Raw genomic sequence first — 25,723 nt, 5'->3', positions numbered from 1 at the left:
TGTGGTCTGGTAGGTTCTGAACTCGGGTCTTCCTCAGCCAGCACCTTATACAGCCCAGCATCCAAAGGGGGTCACTGGGTTATCTAGAGGAAGTCCCGACTCTGAATTCTAGTCCTAAATCTGAAACAAAAAGTGTGAACACAACCAAGAAATCCAAAAAGGAGGCCAGAGTTTTAGTCTCTGCTCTGACACTGATTGTTCTGAGGTCTCTCTCATTCTTGGCAAATGTTTGTTGAATCATAGATTGACCCTTGGTGGCGATGACTGGGTAAGTTATTCCCTGGGCCTCAGTTTCCTGCTTTGTCAAATGAGGGGGTTGGAGATGTCCTCTGAAATTTCTTCCAGTTTGGGGTCTTTAACCTTATGGTATCACAATCTTTCTGGACCTCATTCTTCATCCATAAAATGGGGATCTGAGATTTCTACCATTTTTCCCCAAGGTAGTGCAAAAGCACTTTGTCAGAATCGAGACAAAAAGAAGTGTGATTTTCCTCTCCAGCTGGGTTCCTGCCTCTCCCTTACCCTTGGCAGGGGATGGTCAGGGCTCTGACTCAGCTTTCAGGGCGAGCCCCAAACTCATCCTGGGATAAGGCCCCAGCCAAGGAGCCTAAAGGGCCCTTGTTTGCCTCGGGTTGCTGAGTGGGCATAAGATCCATGGAAGGAAAGGCAGGATTCTTTGTATTTGGCTGAGTTCTATTTCCATCTGAATGTGTGTCAAAGCCCAGCTTCCTTCCCCCAAACACTGATGTGCGAGAAGGGAAACTGAGGCTCAAGAAGAAAGAACTTGCCCAAGATTATTCAGCAATCAGCTGGAAAAATCTCAGGGGTGGTGGTTCAAACCCTTCCTTGATAGATGAGGGAGTAGCAGAGAGGTCTAGTCTAACTCATTTCTTTTTCTTTTTTTTTTTTATTAGAGCTTTTTATTTTCAAAACATACTGGATAATACCCTTGTAAAACCTTGTGTTTATATCCTCCCCCTTCCTTTAGATGGCAAATAATCCAATATATCTAACCCATTTATTTCCCACATGTAGAAACCAAGATGTCAAAAGTTACCCCAAGTCACCGAGGTAAGTGAGGGACAGCTCAGATACAAATCCAGGCCCTCTGTGGTTCCGTCACCCTTTCTCTGAATCTTACCTTGCAGTTGCAGCCCAGGTGGTAGCGATAATTGAGCCCCTTGCGCTGGGAGAGGGTGAGCCGGTCCCACCTCTCCACAAAGTTGCACAGACCCGTGTACATCTTGCCATCGTATACGCGGCCTGGGGGAGGAGAAGGAATACAGGAGCATCACCTCTCTGGTCCCTGTAATCTGGCTGATGGCCCCCAGTCAGTCACCAAGCATTTATGAAGCATTTACTAGGTACCAGACACTTCAACACTTTGGGATAAAGAACTAAAAACTGTTCTAGTTCCCCTGCCTAAGAGGGAATCAGTCACTTATCTCTGGGCCCATTTCCTCACTGAAAAGAGGGACATTGAATAAAGTAGCCCCGATGTCCCTTACCAATACTACCTGTGATTCCTATAGGATCAGACAGTATTAGAAACTGGGAAAGTCAAATGAAATCTTTTTACAGAGAGGTAAACTGAGGTCCAGAGAGAATGATCTGCTGAACGTTACACAACCAAGTTTGCAAGACATTATTCAAGCCCACTGCCTTCTCTGCTGTCCTGCATTGTCAGGAGCTCTTTGGGGGGGGGGTGAATGGTAGAATTATAGCCCTGTTATACTCCTGAGTAGGTCATTCTCCTTCCTTCTCTTCCCCTTGCAAGGGCTATAACCACTCAAGGGAGACGGAGTGATCTCTCCTGACTCTGGGCCCTTACCTGTTATCAGATATTGGTATTTGTTGACTTCCAGCTTCAGCCCACAGAGGCTCTCTGAAGCTTCCGTGTGGATGTACTGTACATGGGGCATCTTGCTGAAGCCCCTGTACATCTGTGGGGAAAGGAAAAGGGGGTCTTTGTTAGGTGGCAGGAAAACTTGAAGCAAAACAGAAGTCTTTGGGGAGGGTAGAGTGAGGACAAAGCATTTCTTTTACTCTTTTTAAAGGTAAAAAAAAAAAACCCTATTACCTCTTTTGTTTTTTATGTCTCCCTTATTTCCAATAGATCCCTTTCCCCTTAAGAGCCATCCCTTGAAATTACAAGTAAAAGAGTAATTTAGCAAAACTGATCAAGAGCATCTGTAGTATTCCTCACCAATGGTCTCCCACCTTGGAAAAGAAAAAGGAGGCTTCCCACCCCATGTAGACATTAATTAATCTCTCATTTCTCTCCATTCTATTCTTTCTCAGACCCAGAAAAATAATTTTCCTTGCATCAATCCATATTAAAATAGGCATTTTTCCTTGTTCAGTGCCTGACACCACGAAACAAAAATATCCCAGGATTTTAAAAGACAGCATTCTTGGTGAGTCAACGGTATGTTCAAAAGATTGCTGAAATCTGAAGCTGCCTTGAGAAGACAGAGGAAATCCCAGCCAGATCCCATGGGATTGTATGCCTACAACTACAGAGACCAACCTGTCCAACCCCTCATTTTACAGAGGAGCACACTGAGGTACACCTGAAACACTGGGTTCCATTTAGAAAACAATTTAAATGAGTTTTGCCAATACCTTTTGTTTGTATATTATCACCATTTTTGGATTGGCCCAATAACCAACCCTTCCCCTTTCGAGCTAATGGACCTTCTAGTTATTTATAATACCTAGTTATTCCCCATCATTCCCTACAATGATGTGACTGCCTTGCAAATAATGTTTTTATCTTTTCAAAACCTGCAAAGAGTAAGCATCCAAATGCATTTTGATTGAGAAAGAAAATAGGCACCCCACTTTAGGAAGGATCTTGGTGGCCCGGATGATGAATAGACAGCTTAAGAAAATGTGTTGTGAAGAATACTTTGAAGGAAAAGGGTAATTTTTAACTGGCCAAAGAGAAGACTTGGCGTGAAAGGAAAGTTCTCTTCAAATGCATAGAAGTGGGATTAGTTTTTTTTTTTTTCTGCTTGGTTCCAGAAAACAGAATTTGAAGCAATGGATAGAAGTAGCAGAGAGGCAAATTTCAGCTTAAGGAAGAAACAAATCAACAATGAGAGTTGTTCAAAAGTGGAATCAGCTGGTGGGAGGTGTTGGGCTCTCCATCAGTAGAGGTCTTTGGATACAGAGTGGGGGACCAGTGGTACATTAAGCGTATTCCTATTCAAGTCCTCCAATTCAGACTCATCATCCAGTGCCTTATATCGGTAAGGACTTATTAAATCTTTCATTCATTCATCCAGTCTAGAAAAAAGATTACTTCATTAGGCCACAAGCATCAGCCCACAGCCACCACGCTTTTCAGGTTCCCACAGTAATCCAAAAGAGAGAACAGCTGGATTTGTCAAATTCCTGTCAACACTCGATGTCTCATGGAACACGCTGATTTTTTCAGGGCTGAATCATTGAGTACAGAACTCTTGGGAGCTGACACAGTAGAATGGAGAGGCAGGTGAGATAGAAAATAAAGAATTTGGGGAGTAGCATCTGAAGACCTTACCAGCTAGATGGTCAAGATCCATTTGGGGCATCCTCCCTTTTTACTTAATAGTATTTAGTTTTCATCATATACATGTAAACATCGTTTTCAACTTTCATCTGTGTAAGATTTTGAGCTTGAAATTTTTCTCCCTCCCCAAGACGACAAGCAATGTGATATAGATTATACATGGACAATCATGTCCAACATATTTCCACATTAGTCACGGTAGGTCACCCTCTTTTTCTGATAAACTCAAGAAAGCCCGGAAGAGGACAGCCAGGCAAGTTTATTCCATGTGGACATTGAAGGAACTGAGTGAGCTCAGTTGTCCTTGAATCTGAAAAGGCGTTACATTGTAGAGATTCCATTTGTTGTTTTCTTTTGTTTTGTTTTTGGACACTCCAGAGGGGAGAACATGGAGACTCTTGACTCACTGTTCAATGTCCCAGAGGAAGATTTCATAAACTCAGCGTTAAAAAAACCATCCTCTAGACTTAAGGATATAGTTATCCTGTGTATACTCCCCCAAGAAACAAGCAATTGGAGTTGTGCTCCAAACCCAGGCCAACTAATTCTCCCCAATGTCTCCCTGGCCTCCAGAAACTAGACAACCCCATCTTTAATTTAATTTAGATTACAGAGAGGGACTTCAGAGGTCATGGAGTCTAGCCTCTTCATTCTGAAGATGGAAGCCCATGGGATGAAATGCCTTTTAAAGATCGCAGATGCTGAAATGGATGTTGTTCTCCCTGTACCTAATATCCATCTAGTCCAGACGAGAAAAGATTTTTCACCTATTTAGTGAACCCCAGTTCACATCCCCTGAGGGGCAGAAGGAAGCCAAGAGGGCACTGGGGCCACTGGGCCAAGTTCCTAAGGGCTGAAGCAACCTTGTTAGTGGTGAGCTGAGGAGAGCACTAGGGCTGTTACTCAATCCCCTTCCCATTACAGCCCATGGTGGTCTCCAGTGAACTGTTGTTTATAACAGGACAACATCTCTATTCTGGTTTTTCTGGCAAGAGCTATTAATTTGCTTATGCTAATTAATACAAACCAGACATCACCTCATGGGTGTCTCATCAAAAGCAGCTTCATGCTCCCCTCTCTGTCTGCACTTGTGGTTTCCGTGCCAGAAAGTGGGCTGGAGAGGTTTGGTCTTGATAGAAGGTCCAGGAAACTGCAGCTTTGGGCTTCAGCCTAATGACCCCCTTCTACTTCTGGGGAACTGTGGCCAAATCCTGATATGTCATTTCCACTAGATGTTATTAGGGGGGAAAATAATAAACCTGTATTGTAAAGAACCAGTCAGGAATCCTCTATTTAAGCTGTAGGACTTGGGATAAGTCAAGTCAAAAAAGGATTTAAAGGCTGACTATGAGCCAGACACTGCCCTCAAGGAGTACAGGAGCTGGCAGTAAAAACGTGGACCTGTTGAATTCAGCTGAAATTTTTGACCCTCTGTTTCTTCATCTGTTAAATGGGGATAACAATAATAATACTTGAATCTAACAAAAGGATTGTTTGAGGAAAGTGCTTTGTAGACCCTAAGGTATTGCAAATTAAATGCCTGGGAGTTGGATTAGTGGATCCTGGAGAGAGAGAGCAAAGTTTACAATAGTCCAGGTGAGAGAAGATGAAATGGAGAAAAGGGGGATGATTTGAGGGATGCTGTGGATATGTGGGGTTAAAGAGTCCTTACCTCAAGGATGATGCTGAGGGGACTGGGAAGGATTGGAAGAGATGCATTTTGAGGTCCTTAATTATAAATATATGTACATATTTATAATTCTCTCAAATATGTATTTTATACATGTTTATATATGTTTACATATATTGATATATATGTTTACATATATTGATATATATATTATATATTGCTATATATGACATATATTGATGATATATATGACATATATTGATATATATGATATATATATTACATATATAATATATAACTATATATTACATATATATGTAATCTCTAACTAGAGAAAGAGGGAGATATATAGAATAAGAATAAAAATCAATCTCATATGCATTTATTAAGCACCTACTATGTGCCCCAGATTAAATAAGTGAAAAGTCATTTCTTGTCTAGACCAAAAAACATCATATATCCTCTGCCTTCAAAGAACTTACATTTTGTCAGAAGAGGTAGACCTTATCTATTCTCCAAGAGATTATGTTTACAGAGCCTCTCCCTGCAAGAGTCCCAAGAGATAGGGAATACAAGTAGCACCGATTTTTTTTTTTTTAGATCAGGAAAATGAGGCTGAAATGATTGACCAAAGCTACATCTGGAATGGGTCCCATGATGGAGCCAGTACAGGGTACAGGCTGGGGTAGATCTCTGGCACCTGAGGGGAGCTGCCCAGAAGGAAGGTCAAACTTCAAAAGAGATTCATTCTTATAGATATTGTATATAATTATATATTTACTATTTGTTATAATTATATGTTTGCTTGAAGAAAAGGCTGAAGGTAGGAAGCCAGCACAGCTAGAGCCAAACAGATTAGCCTGGGGGGCCTTCCTGCCCAAGGTCAGGGTGAAATGCATGAGTCAGTGTCCTGCTCCTTGGGACAGCCCCACGGTCCAGCCTGGACACATTGTCCCACACATGCAACCCCTCCCACAACCAAAGGCCCGAGAGACTTTTCCAGAGAACAACAGCTCCCAGCAAAGGGGACCGTTTTCTCACGGTCTTGTTGGGAGAGATAAAGGCTTGGCCAGATTAGGGCTACACCTCCTGGCAGCTATCACTCTCACCTGCCCCATGAACCCTTGGGATTGAGACACAACTAATCACCAGATTGGGTTTCGTAGCCAACCTAATTCCCCTCAATTCTTGACCCTTGCCACTGAGACATCATCTGCTCTTTCCAGAATGTCTGATTACAGATATTTATGGCCACTGATTTAGAGTGAAAAGGTACTCCCCCCAGACCCTCTAATCCAATTATAAAGAGGAAACCACAGAGACCAGGAGATGCTACATGACTTAAATATGGCACTGGAAGAGACTCAGAGCATATAGACCAACACTATGATTTTACAAATAGGGCGACTGAGACCCGGGGAAATTGTCACAGCCCCAAGGTGAAGTTTTGGGAGTAGACTAGCAGTCAGAACTAGGCAGGAGGGAAGGAGCAAGACTAGAGATTTTCATGAAGAAAATCTCTCTCCTATTTCCACTTAGGGAGATGTCAAGAAAGACTACTCTCTATTGGAAAATAAAAAGTATGGTCATTCTGTCCTGCGTCCAGGCTCCGTCTAATCCTGCTGGGAGGAGCCCTTCATCACCCTGGCTGACTCTGGGGCAGACTCACTAATCCAATGGAACAAAGCGATTGCAGACAGGCCCCAAGCTCCTGCCAACACACACATGGGACTTGTCTCTCCTCTGACAATATTTTTTTCTGATACACCCTTGGCAAAAATCACAGAGGAAGTGCTAAGTGGCTGGTGAGTGGGCCGCAGCCAAACTCTGTTCATTCCCTATTAATACAAGAAGGGACCTTTGAGGTCATTGAGACGGACCCCTTCAGTTTGCAACTAGGGAAACTGAGGCTCAGAAAGGCCACCCCCATTGCAAGACTGTGAGTGGAAGTAGCAAGATTCAAACCCAAGGTATAGATTTAGTGCTGGAAGTCATTTAAGCCCACCTACTCATTTTCCAGGCGGGGAGGAAGAGGCTTTCCCACAGTCACTCAGACCCTGGATGATTCTCAGTCAGCTAATGCCAAATTATTTCATGCTCTTTAAAGGATGGTGAAATAACTCAGGAGAAGAGCAGGTGGAAACAGGATGGGGAAGAGGAAGACAGATTTCCTTTCTCTGTTGATTCCAAATTGAGCTTCTCTAATTTGAGGGCAGTAAAAACCTTGTTATGAGAAGCTTCTAGGATCAGGCTAAAAGTTTGCAGACGATGTACAGAATTCTCTATAGGAAGGAGGATTGCATTCTGGGAGGATCTTCAATGGAGGGTCCCAAAGCTAGAGAATAATAACAACACTTGAGGCTTAAAGAGCTACAAAGTTCTTTGTAAGACTTACAAAGAGTTGAACAAAGAAACAAGGTTACCTCCCACATTTCAAAAAAACAGTAGAGTTGGTCTTAAAAGAATTGGATTCAAATTCTGCTCTAAACATAGACTAATGTATGAGCTTGGGCAAGTCATTTAAGTTCTAAATCATTTAAGACAGGGTTTCTTAAACTCTTTCTCCCCATAACCCTTTTTTTGCCAGAAAAATTTGTATGTGATTCCAGGTACATAGGAATACAAAATAGGTATACAAATCAAACACTGATTGATAATACATCATAATATCTTGATCCCCAGACTTAGTTATGGAGTCACATACCCACAGTTTTAGAAATTTTGGTCTAAGCGTCTCTCCAAGACTATGAGATACAGAATAAGGTGCCTACCTGCATTGATAGAAAGAGTTTGCACTTCTGGGAGTTCTCTGCCTATGAAATCATAAGTCCAGGCTCCATTAAGTTATCTCATGTGAGCCTCCTTACAAGGCTAGGAAGTTTTAACTTTAAGATAAGGAAACTGAGGCAATAGAATAAAGTAATTTGACCAAGACCACAAAGCTATGAAATAATTGACATGAGATGGAAGTTTAATACTCAACTTTTTAAACTTTTTAAAAATTTACTTTTGTTAACTATATTTGGGGGGAGAGGAAATTGGGATTAAGTGACTTGGCCAGAGTGACACAGCTAGCTACTAAATCTCTGAGGATGGATTTGAACTCCAGGACTGGTGCTCTATCCATTGTGCCCCACTAAATTATTTTAGGAATTGGTAATAATTTTGTTTTGTGCATTTAAAAGTGACTCTCTGAGAAAGGGGTGCAGAGACCACCCAATTCACCAACGATGGCCATGAAACAGATTAAGAACCTCTGGTTCTCCCCCTGGATGAGAGAGTGTGAGCATTTCCTCCACATATTCATTAATCGATTTAGTAACTTTCTGGGTAGAGTTCCAAAGTATTTTCCAGAATCGCTAGACCACTTCATAGCTCCACCAACAGTCCCTCCAACATTTGTTGTTTCCTTGTTTTTGTCAGTTTTTTCACTGTGATGCAGGTGTGGTCATCCACAAGTATTTATTAAAAGCCATTGTGCTAGGCTATAAAAGGGTACACCCAGCCATCTCTGATCTGAGACTTTCTGGGGAAGACTGACTGAAATCATTCGATGTATGCAATAAACTCTTTCTATTATTGCTTAGATTCACTCAAAGACCAACCCATTTCCATTTCTATATGGCGGGAAAAGAAGCATAAGCATCTCCCCCCATTCGGGCCCCCAAGGTAGGCAAGGGTACGCCGTGGCCCCGAGATCACCCTCGTCCCAGGGGTTTGAGGTAGCTTCATCCCATTCCCAACAGTTCTGCTGCTGGCTCAGAAGCACCTCATAAAAAAAAAGGAGATTGTTATGGGGCGGGCATTTTTTGACACTCTGCTTTGTCTAATTCATTTCAGATTTGCTATGACCACTGCCAAGGCCTTTAAAAGGGGAGAGGCGGGCGCTCTCGGTTTGTTGTTTCCCAATTCCCCACACCAGCCCCCACACCGGCACTCCCTCATCACTGCCGCCTTCTACAAAGATATAAACTAGTCTCAAGACAGGGCTGTCCAGCCAAAGGAAGCAAGCCAGGGCGGATTTTCAACATTACATAACCAGAGGTCAATGGGTATGTCCAGAAATTCAAAAAATAAGATTTGAAGAGGCAGGTTATGTGAAATCTGAGGGGAGGGATACATTCCAGAAGGGCTACTTACCACCCCGTGGTTGCATGGACACCAGGGCATTCACAGAGACCCAACAGAGAGAAAAGAGGAGTTCTGAAAATGGCTTGCCAGCCCCCCACATCTAAGATTTAGCCAGCTCAAAGCCCAGCTCTTCCTTCCTTCATTCACCAGCTACTTGTAAACCTCCATATGGAGGGGAAGAAAGGCCGGGATGAATGGAGGGCCTACTTGGGGTCAAGAATCCCTGGGTTCGTTACTGGCTGTGTGACCACAAAGTTACCTAATCTCTTCATGTCCCCAGACAACTGTTCATGACTGTAAGCTGCAGAGAAGTTGCTGATTTGAAAGGGTAAAGAGGAGTTTTATGCTCGGAGCTCCCTACAATGATGAAATGTGATATCCAGAATAAAAAAGTATGTTTGCCTATACATCCATATAATAATAACAATTATTTATGACTATAAGCTGCAGAGAAGTTGACAATTTGAAAGGTTAAAGGGGAGTTTTATGCTTGGAACTCGAGATCCAGAGTAAAAAATAATTATGTGACTGTTTATACATCTATTTAATAATACCAGCTAGCATTTAGATAAAGTTTTGAGGTGTGCAAAGTTTTGTTGATTCATTTAGCACATAAAAGTTGCTGCCACAGAAGGAATTAAGACACAGACCCGGCCCTATGGTAAACTTGTAGCTGTCCACTGAATATTTATCAACAGAGTAAGACAATACTAGGGTAACTCCCTCTTAGAATGAATCAGTCCATCAGTGAAACAGTATTTAAAAGTAAGCCTCACCTTAGCTACTTAGCTCTGTGATCCAAGACTATTCTGGAGGACTCGTGATAAAAAACGCTGAGAGAATGGATGTGCATTATGTAAAATGATCTCACTCTCCTTTTTTTCTTACAACACGGCTAATATGGAAATGTTTTACATGATTTCCCACTGTGAATAATATATTGTTTGCCTTCTCAATGGGTAGAAGGGAAAGATTTAAAACTCAAAGAATTTAATTAATGTTAAAAATAAATCATTTAAAGAATAAAACAAAGAAAAAAACTTAGCTTACTAAGTATATAGAATGTGGAACAGAAGCCCTTTTGTGGACAAAATCTATTTTTTTTCCTTGATGTTCCCAGCATAGATAGCATCAGGGAGGATCTGGAGCAGTGATTTTTACTGGCTCAGAGAACTCTTAGAAAAAAAAGTTCTCTTACAGTAAAGGTCCGGCACCTTCTTTGACTTTTGGTCCCAGAGAGCTGTCTAGAGATCTAAGTATCAGTCAAGAGAAATGTGTTGAATTCCTAAATGCAGCAGCATCTAACTCAGTGCTTGACCCCCAAGTCCCTCCAGCTTATCTGCAGTGAATTGTACCAAGTCACACAATTCATTAGCAGCTAAGCCAGAACTATGGATTCCCAGCTGAATACTCTTTCCATGACACCACCCTATTCTCTTACTGAGTCATCACTACTCTTGGACATTCTCTTTACACCTCCAGTGGGATGGAGAGTTAGGGCTGTGGGTGCTTGGAGACTGAGGGTAAACCGAGGCCAGGGGCAGACACCTCTCAGAGGGCCAACCCCACTCACCTTCATCTGCTTGATGGTGTATATCAGTGTCCCAAAGGGTCCCTCCTTCACCAGCTTCTTCCCGACCACCTTGGCACGGATCACTGGAGAACAAGAGAAAAACATGGAAAAGGCTATTTACTAGAGATTTCCAATGACAAAGAAATCGACTCCACACCCCACGAGTGAGTGTCTCAGGGTGAGGTCTCCAGCCCCAAGTTTCTCTGGAATTACATTTGTATTTTTGGAGCCAACTGGAAAGAGGATTTTGTTTACATGAGCAAAGATTCTGAAGGGAGTGAGGAGAAAGGGAAAACTGGCATTGTCCAAGAGTATTCCACAAATAAGTCATAGCTCAGCACCTCGGCTTTTCTCCCTGGATAATTGTGTACCCTTGTAGCTCTGTTTACTGTTTTGAAAAAAAAAAATTGGATCTCAGTATCACTGATCCCTCCTATGAAGCAATGCCACGTGGATCCTTTCCAGGCTTCTGAGCTATAACACAATGAAAACCTTTCATGGGGTCTAGAGCTGAAAGACTTCGGGGATCACCGAGTCCAAACCCCTCATTTTACAGAGAAGGAAACTGAGGTCCACGAAGGAAGAGTGATTCTGAGGCAGGCTTTGAACGCAGGGCCTCTGACTTCAAAAAAATCAGTGCTTTCCCACTATCATCAAAAGGGATTATAATAACTGTGGCACTTTAAAGCAGTGGTCCTCAAACTTTTTAAATAGGGGGCCAGTTCACTGTCCCTCAGACTGTTGGAGGGCCGGACTAGAGTAAAAACAAAAGCTCATATTCTGTCTCTGCCCCTTAGCCCATTTGCCATAATGTGGCGGGCTGCATAAATGTCCTCAGTGGGCCACATCTGGCCCGTGGGCTGTAGTTTGAGAACCCCTGCTATAAAGTATATAAAATTGCTTTTCTCATAATTGAAAACACAACAGTATTGTGGGTAGACCTCTGAATTTAGTATCCAAAAGAGCAAAGTTCAAATCCCATTTCAGACACTAGTTATGTGATCTTAAGCAAATTCATTAGACTCTTTGTGCCTCAGTTTTTTTATTTATGTAAAGAGGGAATTAGATTACAAACTAGCCTCTGTGGTCCCTTACAGCAACCTCTGTGATATTTTATACTCTAGGATATGAAGATAAATAGTAAAGTATTAGTGTAGACTCTAGAAGATAAAGATAAATGGTAAAGTATCACTGTATACTCTAGGAAATAAAGATAAATGCTAAGGTATTACTGTATACTCTAGAAGATAAAGATAAATAGTAAAGTATTACTGTATACTCTAGAAGATAAAGATAAATGGCAAAGTATCACTGTATACTCTAGGACATAAAGATAAATAGTAAAGTATCACTGTATACTCTAGGAGATAAAGATAAATGGTAAAGTATCACTGTATACTCTAGGACATAAAGATAAATGGTAAAGTATTACTGTATACTCTAGGAGATAAAGATAAATGGCAAAGTATCACTGTATACTCTAGGACATAAAGATAAATGGCAAAGTATCACTGTATACTCTAGAAGATAAAGATAAATGGCAAAGTATCACTGTATACTCTAGAAGATAAAGATAAATGGCAAAGTATCACTGTATACTCCAGGAGATAAAGATAAATGGTAAAGTATCACTGTATACTCCAGGAGATAAAGATAAATGGTAAAGTATCACTGTATACTCCAGGACATAAAGATAAATGGCAAAGTATTACTGTATACTCTAGGACATAAAGATAAATAGTAAAGTATCACTGTATACTCTAGGACATAAAGATAAATAGTAAAGTATCACTGTATACTCTAGGACATAAAGATAAATAGTAAAGTATCACTGTATACTCTAGGACATAAAGATAAATAGTAAAGTATCACTGTATACTCTAGGACATAAAGATAAATGGTAAAGTATCACTGTATACTCTAGGACATAAAGATAAATGGTAAAGTATCACTGTATACTCTAGGACATAAAGATAAATGGTAAAGTATCACTGTATACTCTAGGACATAAAGATAAATGGTAAAGTATTACTGTATACTCTAGGACATAAAGATAAATGGCAAAGTATCACTGTATACTCTAGAAGATAAAGATAAATGGCAAAGTATCACTGTATACTCTAGAAGATAAAGATAAATGGCAAAGTATCACTGTATACTCTAGAAGATAAAGATAAATGGCAAAGTATCACTGTATACTCTAGGACATAAAGATAAATGGCAAAGTATTACTGTATACTTTAGGAGATAAAGATAAATGCTAAAGTATTACTGTATACTCCAGGACATAAAGATAAATGGTAAAGTATCACTGTATACTCTAGGAGAAAAAGATAAATGGTAAAGTATTACTGTGTACTCTAGGACAAAGATAAATGGTAAAGTATTACCTTATACTTTAGGAAATAAAGATAAATAGTAAAGTATTACTGACCCATTTAATAGGTAGAAAAATAGAGACCCAGGAAAGTTAGAAGCCTTGGTCATAGTAGATAGCATCATCTGGAACTCAAACTCTGACCTAATTCCATATGATCCCACTGACCCTTCTTTCTACTATGTCTTTTTTCTTTCCAATTTTGATGTTATTTTTAACCTCTTTCCTTTACTTCCCCTCCTCCCCCCATCCCAGTCCTTCACTCATTCCCTGCTGCAGCCGGGCGACGTCTTTGCTCCCAGAATAAATACTCCTTCAAATAGAGCTGTCATGACATTCTCCTACTCAGCAGCCTCAAGAGGTTTCCTGTTACCTGTCATATCATATCTAAACTGACATTCAGACTTCCCATCAACTTGGCCCCTGTGTTTATGTAGCAGTTAAAGGCTTACAAAGTGGTTTGCAGTAAGGAAGTACTGTGGTGCTTGTTGAATAATGGGTGCTGGATTCAGAGGCTAGAAACCCGAGTCCGAAGGGTGTTCCCTATGTTATATTGGGCAAGATTAAACTTTGGTCTTTTCATCTGTCAGATGAGAAGAGGGAACTACAGGGCCTTCAGAGTCCCTTCCAATTTTAGATCAATGACCCTCTAACCTCCCCCAGCCTCAGTTTCTCACAGGAGGAGGAAGTCCCGTCTCAGGCCTTTGATTTAAGCTCCTGAACAGCCTTCTGGCTTTAGAGACATCACTTCCCTGTGGGGCTGAGTTTCTTGTAAGATGGAAATGTTTTTATATTCTGTGTACCTCACAGGGTTACCGTGAGAGTTGAGAAGGATTGTGTAAAGTATAAAGAGTAACCCAGATGCAAGCTGAGCTTATGATCCTCCACACATGCTTTGGTAATGAGGACAAGACTTCAGGGGCTCCAAGAAAGGAGGAGTCAGCATTAGCAGTGTCAACTTTTGGGCAAGTAGATATTTTCAAAGTTGAATTGGTCAGACCACCACCCAAGACCTCCTAAACCCACCCAAGTGACCATCGGAGCACTCCACACTCAGAGTCCACAAGGATTCATCTCTGAGACGTCTGCAAGACAAGGGAAGGTTGAGACAGAAAAGGATGGACTTTATCAGGAAAGCTTGGCAAGTAGGGAAAGAGAAGCTAAATTCATTTTTTGGTTTATTTGTTTGTTACAATGACAGACATTACCGTCACCCCTCATCTTCATGTGATACTTTTAACAATCACTCAACAAGCAGCCACTAAGACTCTTTTATATGTATAAGACAGAGAAAAAAGTCAGAAGGCTGGAATTCAAATTCAAATCTGATACCCAAGCTCATACCAATTCTCATGTAAGGGCTTAACATCTCTGGGTCTCAGTTTCCTAAGCTGTAAAAAATAAAGGTGTTTGAGGTTTCTTTCAGCTCTGGACTTAAAATCTCTATGTCCTATCTGGGATTCAGTTTTCTTGTTACTAAAACAAAAAAATCAAAATAGACACCTTTTGCTATCTTCAATTCTATGATCTAAGACTCAGTTTCCCCATCTGTAAAGTGAAATGTTAGGACTGGATGGCTCAAATTTCCTTCCAACTTTATAGCATATCCTCTAATCATATTAAATCTTTAAAAGCTCTTACACTCTCAGTTTCCCCTCTGTAAAAAGAGGGAGCAAAGCAGATGACCTACGATCCCCAATGTCTTTGCAAATACAACTTACTTTATGGAGTTGAGGAAGGGGGTACGTGTGATCAAACATCCTGATCCCAAAGAGAAATGAGGTCATACATATGAGCAAAAGCCCTGTCGATAACGGGAAGAAGCACAGCCTCAGGTTTTCCTTCCCTTGCTCCCATCCCAGCAAAGTTCACCAAGCTCTTACCCAAACAATGTTTTCTTGTTCGAGAAACATTCAATGCATCACAGTGAAAGAAACACTGGCTCTCAAGTCATGAGAAATCACATCTTTATTATCTACTAGCTTTTTGGCTATGGCCAAACCGTGCTGATTCTGTTGGCAAAACTTGAACCCAGAGCTTTAGCTCCAGCTCTGTTTCCACTCACCCTACCACCTCTCAGATTGCATAGAAATGACAGATATTCTGAAGTCTAGAATCTTTTTTCTCCACCAATGGTCACTTCTATATGGACATAGATAGATGAGAAGTACCATCTCCCCCAAACAAAACCTATTCCTCCTTGCCAATTCTTGATCTCTGACCCAACTGGTAGCTGGAATCCAGTTTTAGAAGTCACAGCTCAAAGGTTTCATTTAGTTGTTTTTCCTAGAATAGTATGGCAGTCCTGAGAGGAGCTTTGGGCATAAAAGAAAGAAGAGCAGAACTGATTAGGATAAGACCTCGGTTTCTTGACCTGGCCACTCTGGACAAGTCACATCACTTTGCCTTCCATCATGGGTTTCCTTGTCTCTAAAAATCCTCTTGCTTTGTAAATGAGGGAACTGAAGCTTAATTAGAAGTTCCTGATAGTAATGAAATAACAGGCCCAGTCTCTGGTCCTACCTAGTATAATAATAATGATAATGCTATCAATAAATAATAAATTTGTGCCTAGTACAGAGTCCATCCATTGAATTAAGATAACCTCAAAAATCGTATCTTAGCCCAAATCGTATCTTAGGACCTAGAACTCGATCACCGTCCCATAGCCACCAAGAAGCAGAGCTGGGCTATGAATCCCAGGGGGTCCTAATTCCAAGCCCAGCTCTCCCTTCTGGTTCTCAGTCCCAGCAGGAGGGGGGAAGGGGAGGCATTTCTTTGGCACTCTTCCCCTCTATAAAATCATTACTTTATTGACTTTGAATCCCCATGTGGACGGCAGGCAGTCCAGGCTTTGAACAGAAATGGAATTCTGGTGGCAAAACAGAACCCCACTGCCAATGTGCCTATTAGTCTGTTTCCAGAGGTTTTCCACATGCTATGAATTAGCATATTCAAAGGGGATACAGACACCCAATGAGGGGCTGCATCTCCCAGATCCCCCACCCTCCTCACCCCCATCTCCTGTCAATTGAATCCAGACCTCTTTTACTAAGACATATAATTAAATTCCCATTTCTCCAGCAGTCTAGGGGGCTAAAAGGCCAACTACTCCAGCCCCCCAAAACAGCATTTCCCCTACATGAGAACCAGGTTTGAATCTAGCTCTGACTCCATGAAAATACACTCATCTAAAAAAAATTTTAAAAGAGAAATAAAATACACTCCTCTAAAAGACTCCAGCTTTTCTTTATCTACTCCTGTGAGGAACATTTCCACCATCTACCCTGCGAATTAATCATGCCTTCTTACTTTTTCTTTCATCTAGCATTTCCTCCCTCAACCCCCTGCCTAAAATGTCCTCCATCCTCATTTCTCTCTCTTAATATCCTTCAAGATAGACACGAAACACTACTTTCTATGTGGTTAGGTCCATGTCCTATTCCCCTCCCCATAATCATCACTAAATAAACACACATTTATCATTCTTTTTAAAAACCTATTTATGCTGCAATCTCCCGAAGCAAAATACAAATTTTCTGAGGGCAGGCATCTTTTCCCTTTTGTTCCTCTATGTCCTACTACCTTGTACAGTAGGCATTGAATAACCATCAGGCACCAGAAAAACAAAGGCAAGAATAAGAAGTTATTTTCTTCAAGGAGTTATCTTCTCTTGGAGAGAAGAACTATAAAGGAACAGAATTGCTGCATTCAGATAGTTGAAAGATATTATAAGGAAGAGACTCAGCCTTCTTGAAGAATAGGGAAGACCAGCATCCAGCTAGGTAAGATCACTTCCCAACAATGAGCTGTCCAGCAATGAAATAAGCTACCTTGAGATTCATAAATTACCTTCTTAGGGGAATAGGATTTAAAACATAGATGTAGAAAGGACCTTAGGGTTCATCTTAGGCAACCCCTTCATTTGTAAATGAGGAAAGGAGGTCTAGAGAGATGTAATGACTTGTTAAATTCACACAGCAAATATCACAGCAGAGATTTAACCTACCCAGGAATCCTCTAACCCAAAATCCAGATTATAGTTTATTGGGGATTTTGCTGAGGATATTGGTCATCTAGAAAGATTACAAAGTTCCTTTATGTCTAATTCTAAAAAGATGTCAGATTTGCTATAGACTCACATTATAATACCAGGGAATCCTATAGTTTAAAAAATAGGATGGCAATGGCAGCTCTATCCAACCCCTTTGCAAAGGTGGGAAGTCCACATTGCACAACTTTTGAGACTCTTGTCAATATTTTGTTCTCCCCCTTTCAATCTTTTAAAAGATATTATGTTTGGTATAATCTGTATCAGATTGCTTATTATTTTTCAGAAGGGAAGGAAGGATAGAATTTGGCACCAAAAACTTAAGAATTAATGTTAAAGTTCATTTTAAAATGAAATAGGGGGGAAATAAAATATTTTAAAGAATTTTTTTTCAATTACTTATTATACAGGATGATTCTCTTGGAAAAGAGAAAGGAACACTGTGATATGAAAAAGAAAAAAATTATTTTTAAAATTAGAATAGAATTTTAAAAAGGAAGGCAGTGGGACAGAAAATTTCATTTTTGCTTCTTTTGGAAAAAGCTGAAGGTATCATTCACCAAAAATATTAAAGAGCCAGTGTTCTCATTTCCTCTCCTCTTTCCAGGCTTTTTTTCTGAAATATCAAGGCCCTTGATTGTTTCCTACCTTTCTGGATCAGTTGGTGGGCTTAGGAGATGAAGAAATTCTCCTGCCAATCTCCCCTGGACCTGGACATACTTGTATGTTTCTACCTAACAAGCCGTTCTTTGCCAGTAGACTTGGAAGCCCCCAGAAAACCAAGAGTGCCATAGAGATTTCCTGGCTGTCTAATTTTTTAATAGTTTTTGTAGAGATGTTGGGCTAAAATGACTTACATCTCTCCAGTTTTTTTTTTCTTTTTTGTGTGTTTGGGTTTATTTTTAGCTTCCTGAATTTTCTTCTGTGCCCAAAAAAACCCCCTGCTTAAATAAAACCAAGATTAATATTTTTATTTAACGGAAAGAGTTCGTCAGTGAGGTTTTGAATTTCTATGCTTATCTTTTATATACTAAATGCTGGTCTCAGTCTTGAGATCTACAACTAAAAAAGAGAGAAGGGGAGTGCTCTGTGAAACTGAAAAAAGTCAAGTTTTCCTGGTAAGCTTGAATGGGATATGGCAAAGTGATTGGATTTTAAACCTGTAACTCTTCCTCAAGCTCAGATTCCTTCTCTTCCCTCTCTCCCTCCTTTGGATTGTTCCCTAATTTTCTGCTTGAAGATTTTACTAATTACAAGCCTGTGTGACCTTGAACTTATGCCTCAGTTTTCTCACTGGGGAAAATGAGGAAATTGGACTAAAGAGCCTCAGATGGACCTTATAGCTCAAGACCTCTGATTCTAAGAAAAACAGGCAAGTGAAGACAGCCCCAGTGTTTTACGACCCTCCTCTACCTCCCCCTTCCCAGATGATGGATCTCACCTGTTGCCTTGACTCAAAAATAAATAATAAATTTAAAAATCCAATAAACAGCCTCTCCCCACCAATAGGCTCCCTGGAGTGTCTCTAAAATTCTCTAAAGATTTAAGTTCCAGGGGTCAGCCATCTGCAGGGACAGACCATTTCCAATTCTGGGTTTGGTTTCCTCTCCTTTTCTTTTTCTCTTTCTATTTCTAAATTAGGACAAGTTTCTTGTACAAATGAGTGCAAATTTCAAGCATTTTCTGGTTCTTCAAGTCTTTTTCTTGCAAAATCAGTCAGTTAGCATGTTATTAAGTACAGAAGTGATAGATATATGTCTACAGTACAAGGGGGTGGGGGAAAGTGGGAACAAATGTAGCAAGAAAAGTAACTATAAAGTTAATAGGGATAGGGAAGGGTAGAAATGGGCCACTAATAACTTAAGAAATCTCAGAAGGCTTCAAGGAGAATGTGGGATCTGACCTGAGTCTCTGAAGGAAATTAGGGATTCCAGGAAGTTTGCTGAACTGAATTAAATTATCTCCTGCAGACTAAAACACCCTCAGTTCCTAGAACATCTATATGGCATGGTTTCAAATTGTCCTTAGCATCCCAGCTTTCCTCTCCTGGAAGCGTTCCAACTTGTCAAAGCCCTCCTAAAATATGGTGCCCAGAACTGAGTCTGAGGCTCCAGATGTGGTCTGCAGGGCTGTGATCTCATTTAGTACTATGTAATAAAAAATGGTGGTACTATCACAAGGCATTAAGGCAATGCTGTGGGGTAAGAACTAAAGGAATGATCTTCATTAGTTTAAGAAAAATGATTTTTATGTAAATGTATATGTAACGTTTATTCATACCTTTAATTTATTTGTTAAATAAATTATATTATATTTGTTAAATATGTTTATATATTAATTTAAATGAAATAAATTGCATTTATATCTATTAAATATATTTTGTATTTTTAAAATAAATTGTATTTATATTTATTAAATATATTTTGTATTTGTTAAATAAATTGTATTATATTTATTAAATATATTTTGTATTTTTAAATAAATCATATTTCTATTTATTAGATCTATTTTGTATTTATTAAATAAATTGCATTTATATCTATTAAATATATTTTGTATTTTTAAAATAAATTGTATTTATATTTATTAAATATATTTTGTATTTGTTAAATAAATTGTATTATATTTATTAAATATATTTTGTATTTTTAAATAAATCATATTTCTATTTATTAGATCTATTTTGTATTTATTAAATAAATTGTATTTATATTTATTAAATATATTTTATATTTATTAAATAAATTGTATTTATATTTATTAGATATATTTTGTATTTTTAAGATAAATTGTATTTATATTTATTAGATTATTTTGTATTTTAAAAATAAATTGTATTTATATTTATTAGATGTATTTTGTATTTTTAAAATAAATTTTATTTATATTTATTAGATACATTTTGTATTTTTAAAATAAATTTTATTTACATTTATTAAATATATTTTGTATTTATTAACTAAATTGTATTTATATTTATTTATATTAAGTAAATTATTTATTCATAGAAATAAGTGTTTTATACCAGGTCATCTATTGAGGGTCTAAGGCAGGATTGAAATCCAAGTCTTCCTAAATTAAAATCTAGCACTTTGTTACTACACTAGGCTCCCTCTCTGACCTAAGTTGCTACCCTCAAAGAGCTTACATTCTCCTGGCAAGAAGGAACATGGACACAGATCAAAAGACTCAAAGGGATTTCAGAGACCAATTACCCCCCAAGTGTGTGTCCCAGTTCTCTTGTGCTACACTGTGCTATCTCATAGGAATAGAAAGCTCATTTAATTCCAGTCTAACTGGAAGAAAAGAAGAGAAAACGGAGGTTGATGCAGGAAAAATGAGTTTCCCTATACTACTTATATAGCATCAGCCCCCAGAGCCAATGCAGATGATGTGGCAGGGACGAGGGGCCTGGAACCAGACAGCCCTGAGACAATTATTAACTGCATGATCCTGGACAAGTGTCTTCACTTCTGCCTCAGTTTCCTTAATTGGAAGATGCCCAAAATCAATAACACAACCCACCTCAGAAATTGTTGTTAACATCAAATGAGATATATTTCTTTTTTTTTTTAAAGGGCTTGGTATGCAGGAGGCATTTAATAATTGCTTATTCCTTTCCCTTCTCCAGTATTTTTTTTCCACTGTAACTTTACCTTAATCATCTTTAAAGTTGCCCAGATTTCTAGAAAGCTGCTGACCCTCACTCGAGTTCAGTCAGACTCAGGAGGTATATGTTTACTTTCCAAAGCTCCGATTTCATCAACAACGATCCAACAGTCAGCATCGAGGGGTGCTCCAGCCATTCCCCACCCTGCATCCCACCCCAGTCCCTCCCTGGGCTCCCATTACAGGCCTGAGAAATTTTATCCCACACAAGTGGTCACTGAAATAGCTGCATATTTTTAAACCACAGTCCCTTTGAAGCCTTGCCCAGAAAAACACACCGTGGGGACAAGAGTTTCTCAGAACTTGGGATTTCAGGTCCCAGGTCTCTCGGTGGGACCGGGGCCGTTGGCAACGTCTCGCATGCGATGTGTCATTTTGATTTTCTCTTTTAAACATTGTGGGGCAGCCTGCTAACTGGAGGGGCCGACTGTGATAACTAAAGCTTGTTCCATGACATCCACAAGAGGCCTCTTCTTCCTAAATTATCTCCAAATTCTCAGATGCTCACGTCACAGAATATCTGCTCTTAAAACATATATTAGGGGAAGGGCAAACAGATATTCCTGGGGTTTTAGACTCAACAAGAAGGAATTTATTTAATATGGCTACCAATGAGACAAGGAGTGACTTATTAATATTTTTTACCCATGAAATATATTGTAATATATATTACAATATACATATTATATATATTATGTATATATATATGTATTTATTTATTTTTTAATTTTATTTGCTGATGCAGTTGGGGTTAAGTGACTTGCTCAGAGTCACACAGCTAGGAAGTGTCTGAATCTGGATTTGAACTCAGGTCCTCCTGACTTCAGGGCTAGTGCTCTATCCACTGCACCATTTTAGAGGAAAATTCCCAGGCCAGAAAGGAAAGTATCCTTGGGTAGAATTTGAACTCAGGTTAATTGTGTCCCAATCCAGCTCTGTTATACATATGTGTGTGTGTGTGTGTGTGTGTGTGTGTGTGTGTATATATATATATATATACACACACACATATGTATATATATGTGTGTGTGTATGTATTGCATATATGTATGACATATATAATAGCAAATATACACCCACTTAATTATATATTAATCATATGTAATTAGTTACATATTATACAATTAATAGAGTAATTATACAATTATATTAATTAATGGATTATTTTAATATGTTATGATAGATTAAATAATGTAATCTGCAATTAAGTTTTCTTTTAACTTTTGTGAATCTTGCCAAGGTCACGGAACTTGAAGGTGGTGCTGTCTAGACAAGACACAGCTGCTCCTTCCCCCCTGCTTTTTGTACCTGCCACATCCCCAGGCACCAACCCAAGGCACTGCTCAGCCCGGTGCTCCCCTGGGGCAAAGGTAAAAAACAGATGAGATTGGGAAGCCTTTTACTTAAACACACCAGAGTCTAAGAAGTCTCAACAGTCCCAGCTTGGGAGTTGAAAGGGGAATTAATCATCCAATTGAAGGATCCTTAATCTACAGTCAGGATTCCCTCCCCCAGTTTTGATAACTTTAATACCACTGACTTCCTATGTAATTTTATCTATTTTATTTATGTTTTTTTTTTTCTTGCTGAGGCAATTCGGGTTAAGTAACTTACCAGGGTCACACACTAGGAATGTTAGGTGTCTGAGGCCAGATTTGAACTCAGGTCCTCCTGACTTCAGGACTCGTGCTCTATCCACGGTCCTTATTTTATGCATTTAAAAACATTCTGAGAAGGTTTCTTCTTCAGAGTACACACACAAATGACAAAGAACCCCCCAATCTAATCTAATTCAAACTTCTCATTTTACAGTTAAGGTTAACTGAGGTATTAATTATATAATATAATATTATATATATATATATGTATATATATAGTATATATATTATATAATATTATATAATTAAATAATTGGACCAAGGAACTTCGAGATCTAGAGCCATAGACATGGAGTGATTCCGAATGACTATGCTCTTACAGACAGTGTTGGAAAACTTGGGTACAAATTCTGTCTCTCACAGTTAGCAGGTATAAATAACCGGAGGCTTTTCTTACTTCAGTTTTCTCATCTGCAAAATGGGGATGATTATCCCAATAGAACCTACCTCATAGAGCTTCTGTGACTCAAAAAATGTAATAATGGCTAGGCAACATTTTGGAAATTTAAAGACTCCACACATTTAATATGAGTGGTATTCTCAGGCGTGTTGTAATGTAATTCAGGACCTTGGAAAAGCCCCAAGGTTCACTTCATGGCTGCTGCATTGAGGCAGTCACATCCCTAGCTTGTGTGGACATGTAGGCTGTGCTCAGGCTTGCTAGAAGCCACGGCTGGAGGGATGGCCACTGTGCCCAAGGATCTGGTTACAGTTTCTAAACGAGGGACAGCTCCGTCAATGGTTTGCGTGCGCTTGGCTCATACCACGTTCCTGGAGGGAATCATCGTCCCATTGAGCCAATTCCCACGACACAAGACATCTGGAGAACATCTGAACTCAATGCCCATCATCACAGACTCATCCACCAGCTAGCTAGCTACCAGGATAAATGGTCCAGTGGCCTAAGGAACTGTTCCGTGTGATATCAGAGCGAGAACGGAGCCCACCTTTGTGATCCAGTCCAACTTCTTCACTTTGAGAACCAAGTAAAGGTAAAAGCTAAAGTTGGAAGCCAAAACTGGAAATTGTGTATTCTCTTTTTTTATCATTATTAAAGCTTTTTATTAACAAAACATGTGCATGGATAATTTTTCAACATTGACCCTTGCAAAGCCTTCTGTTCCAAATTATCCTCTCCTTCTCCCACTCCTTCCCTATAGCTGGCAGGTAGTCCAATACATGTTCAATATGTTAAAATAGATGTTAAATCCAATATATGTATATATAGTTATTCAGTTATCTCGCTGCACAAGCAAAATTGGAATCCACGTATTCTCATCCTAAACAATGATAGGTAATAAGAAGGGGTGTCCCGGATAGAGCCCTAGATTCCAAACCAGAAGATTTTGGCTCTGCTGCCTATTTGTTTGACCTTAGGTATACCATTCTGTCACCTGAGGCTCTCATTTTCTTCATTGCAACATAAGTAAAGATGGACTAAATTCAATTCGATTTGAAAATCCGTAAGTAGTTATTATCATGAGCAAGGGAGTATGCTGGATGCTTGATGGTACCATGATTTGCAAAAGATTCCACTCTATAGGATGGATGAGGGACCCTTTTTCAGCTCTAGTTCTATGATGCTGGTTGCCCCCCCCCAAAGCCCATTAGATCATCTCCTTTTCAAAGGTAACTCCTGTCACTTTGAGGATTTTAGCCTATCCCATTATTTTCCCCCTTTTGACTTGAGTTCCCAAGAATCATTTAGTATTATTTAATTATATATTAGTTATTATAGGTTTATTCTATTTTAGATGTTAGTAAATCATAATTCATTACTATTAGATGCTATTTTTAAAAATAAGGGTACATGAAAAACCAAAGAAATGCCAGGAAGTGAATAACCAGAGTGGTTTTCTCTTGCCTAGATCATGTGGCTTAGGCTAATAATAGCTAGCATTTATATAACACTTTAAAGTTTGCAAAGAACCTTTCTGTACATTATCTGGTCTTAGACTTGCAATAATTTTGTAAGATAAGCACTGATATTATCTCTATTTTACAAATGAGAAAGTGAGGATTCAGAGCAGGCAAATCCCATTGCTAGGAAGTGGGCAGAATTTGAACGTGGATCTTCCTCACTCCAAGTATTAAACTTGGAGTAAAAAACAAACAAAAAAATAAAAACAACAAAAAAGCTTTATCCACAGTCACCTAACTTCCGCACACTTCCCTGGATGGAATAGAGAACAGCATTGATTCCAAGGGAACAAAGACTATATGATTGTTTTTTAGCCATATTTACATTACAACTTAAAAAAATTAATAAGTCATAAGCATAGAAAATACACTTGGAAATATTTACAATGTGGCTATGGAGAAAGGGATGGGAAAACTGTTAAACTCTACGATTGCCAATTCCCAGACTCTGAGGGACTTAAACTCCCTCCTACCCCTAATGATACAGGAATAATGGCACACAATCAATTAGAACTCTCTTTGAAGTGAACACCTGGTAGGGGGGACTTTTTGTTTAATGATGGTGACTGATTTCTGACTATCTTAGACCCTATTGGGGGGAGGGAGGAATAACCTTCAGAACCAAATCCCACAAGCAATCAAGAAAGAAAAACTAGTCTCACCATTTATCACACCTTGATTTCAATCCAAAATGGGATTTCCCAGCTTAGTCACCCTCATCTCCTAATGACTTTTGGCTGCTTCAAAAATTAAAATAAAATAAAATTCACCTTTCAAGGATGAAACTCTGTGGGTTGATCCAAAGAAAGTGCTAATTCCAATAGATTTGTGATGGAAAGAGCTATCCACATCCAGAGAAAGAACTATGAAGACTGAATGTGGATCAAAGCAGAATGTTTTCACCTTTTTTTATTGTTTGCTTTCTATCTTTCTGTCTTGCTTCCTTGGATCTGTATTGTTTGAATCTGGCTAAGACACAGCCTTCAAAGCTCAGTTTCCTTATCTGAAAGAATTGGACTAGATGGCTTCTGGGTCCCTTTAGATCCTTCTCTTTTAATTCCTTGGGTCTTTCCTGTATCATCTTCTCCATCATGTCTCCCAGAACTTCATCATACTGCAAGGTCAAATCTGGCTTTGGTACTCCTATCTCACCAGTAT

General features: G+C 39.3%; 1 protein-coding gene and 1 long non-coding RNA gene across 2 annotated transcripts in view; one reads left to right on the top strand and one right to left on the bottom strand.

The window, feature by feature from the left end:
- LOC141544872 (uncharacterized) overlaps positions 1-9,407 on the top strand; it is a 69,328-nt gene extending 59,921 nt beyond the window's left edge. The window contains exons 3-4 of the long non-coding RNA XR_012482828.1: positions 2,364-2,567; positions 9,027-9,407. This is a non-coding gene — a long non-coding RNA (uncharacterized LOC141544872). The remainder of the gene's footprint in view (positions 1-2,363; positions 2,568-9,026) is intronic.
- The window catches only part of TIMP3 (TIMP metallopeptidase inhibitor 3), a 61,113-nt gene that overhangs the window by 3,937 nt on the left and 31,453 nt on the right, over positions 1-25,723 (bottom strand). Inside the window, exons 2-4 of the mRNA XM_074271514.1 lie at positions 10,891-10,973; positions 1,832-1,943; positions 1,142-1,263 (exon numbers count right to left, since the gene is read on the bottom strand). Coding sequence (XP_074127615.1) covers positions 1,142-1,263; positions 1,832-1,943; positions 10,891-10,973 — 317 coding nt within the window. The remainder of the gene's footprint in view (positions 1-1,141; positions 1,264-1,831; positions 1,944-10,890; positions 10,974-25,723) is intronic.

The sequence above is a fragment of the Sminthopsis crassicaudata genome, chromosome 5 (genome assembly GCF_048593235.1).
Source record: "Sminthopsis crassicaudata isolate SCR6 chromosome 5, ASM4859323v1, whole genome shotgun sequence".
Classification (NCBI taxonomy): Eukaryota; Metazoa; Chordata; class Mammalia; order Dasyuromorphia; family Dasyuridae; genus Sminthopsis; species Sminthopsis crassicaudata.
Note: the sequence above shows the minus strand (reverse complement) of the source record. Positions and strands in the feature narration are given on the sequence as shown.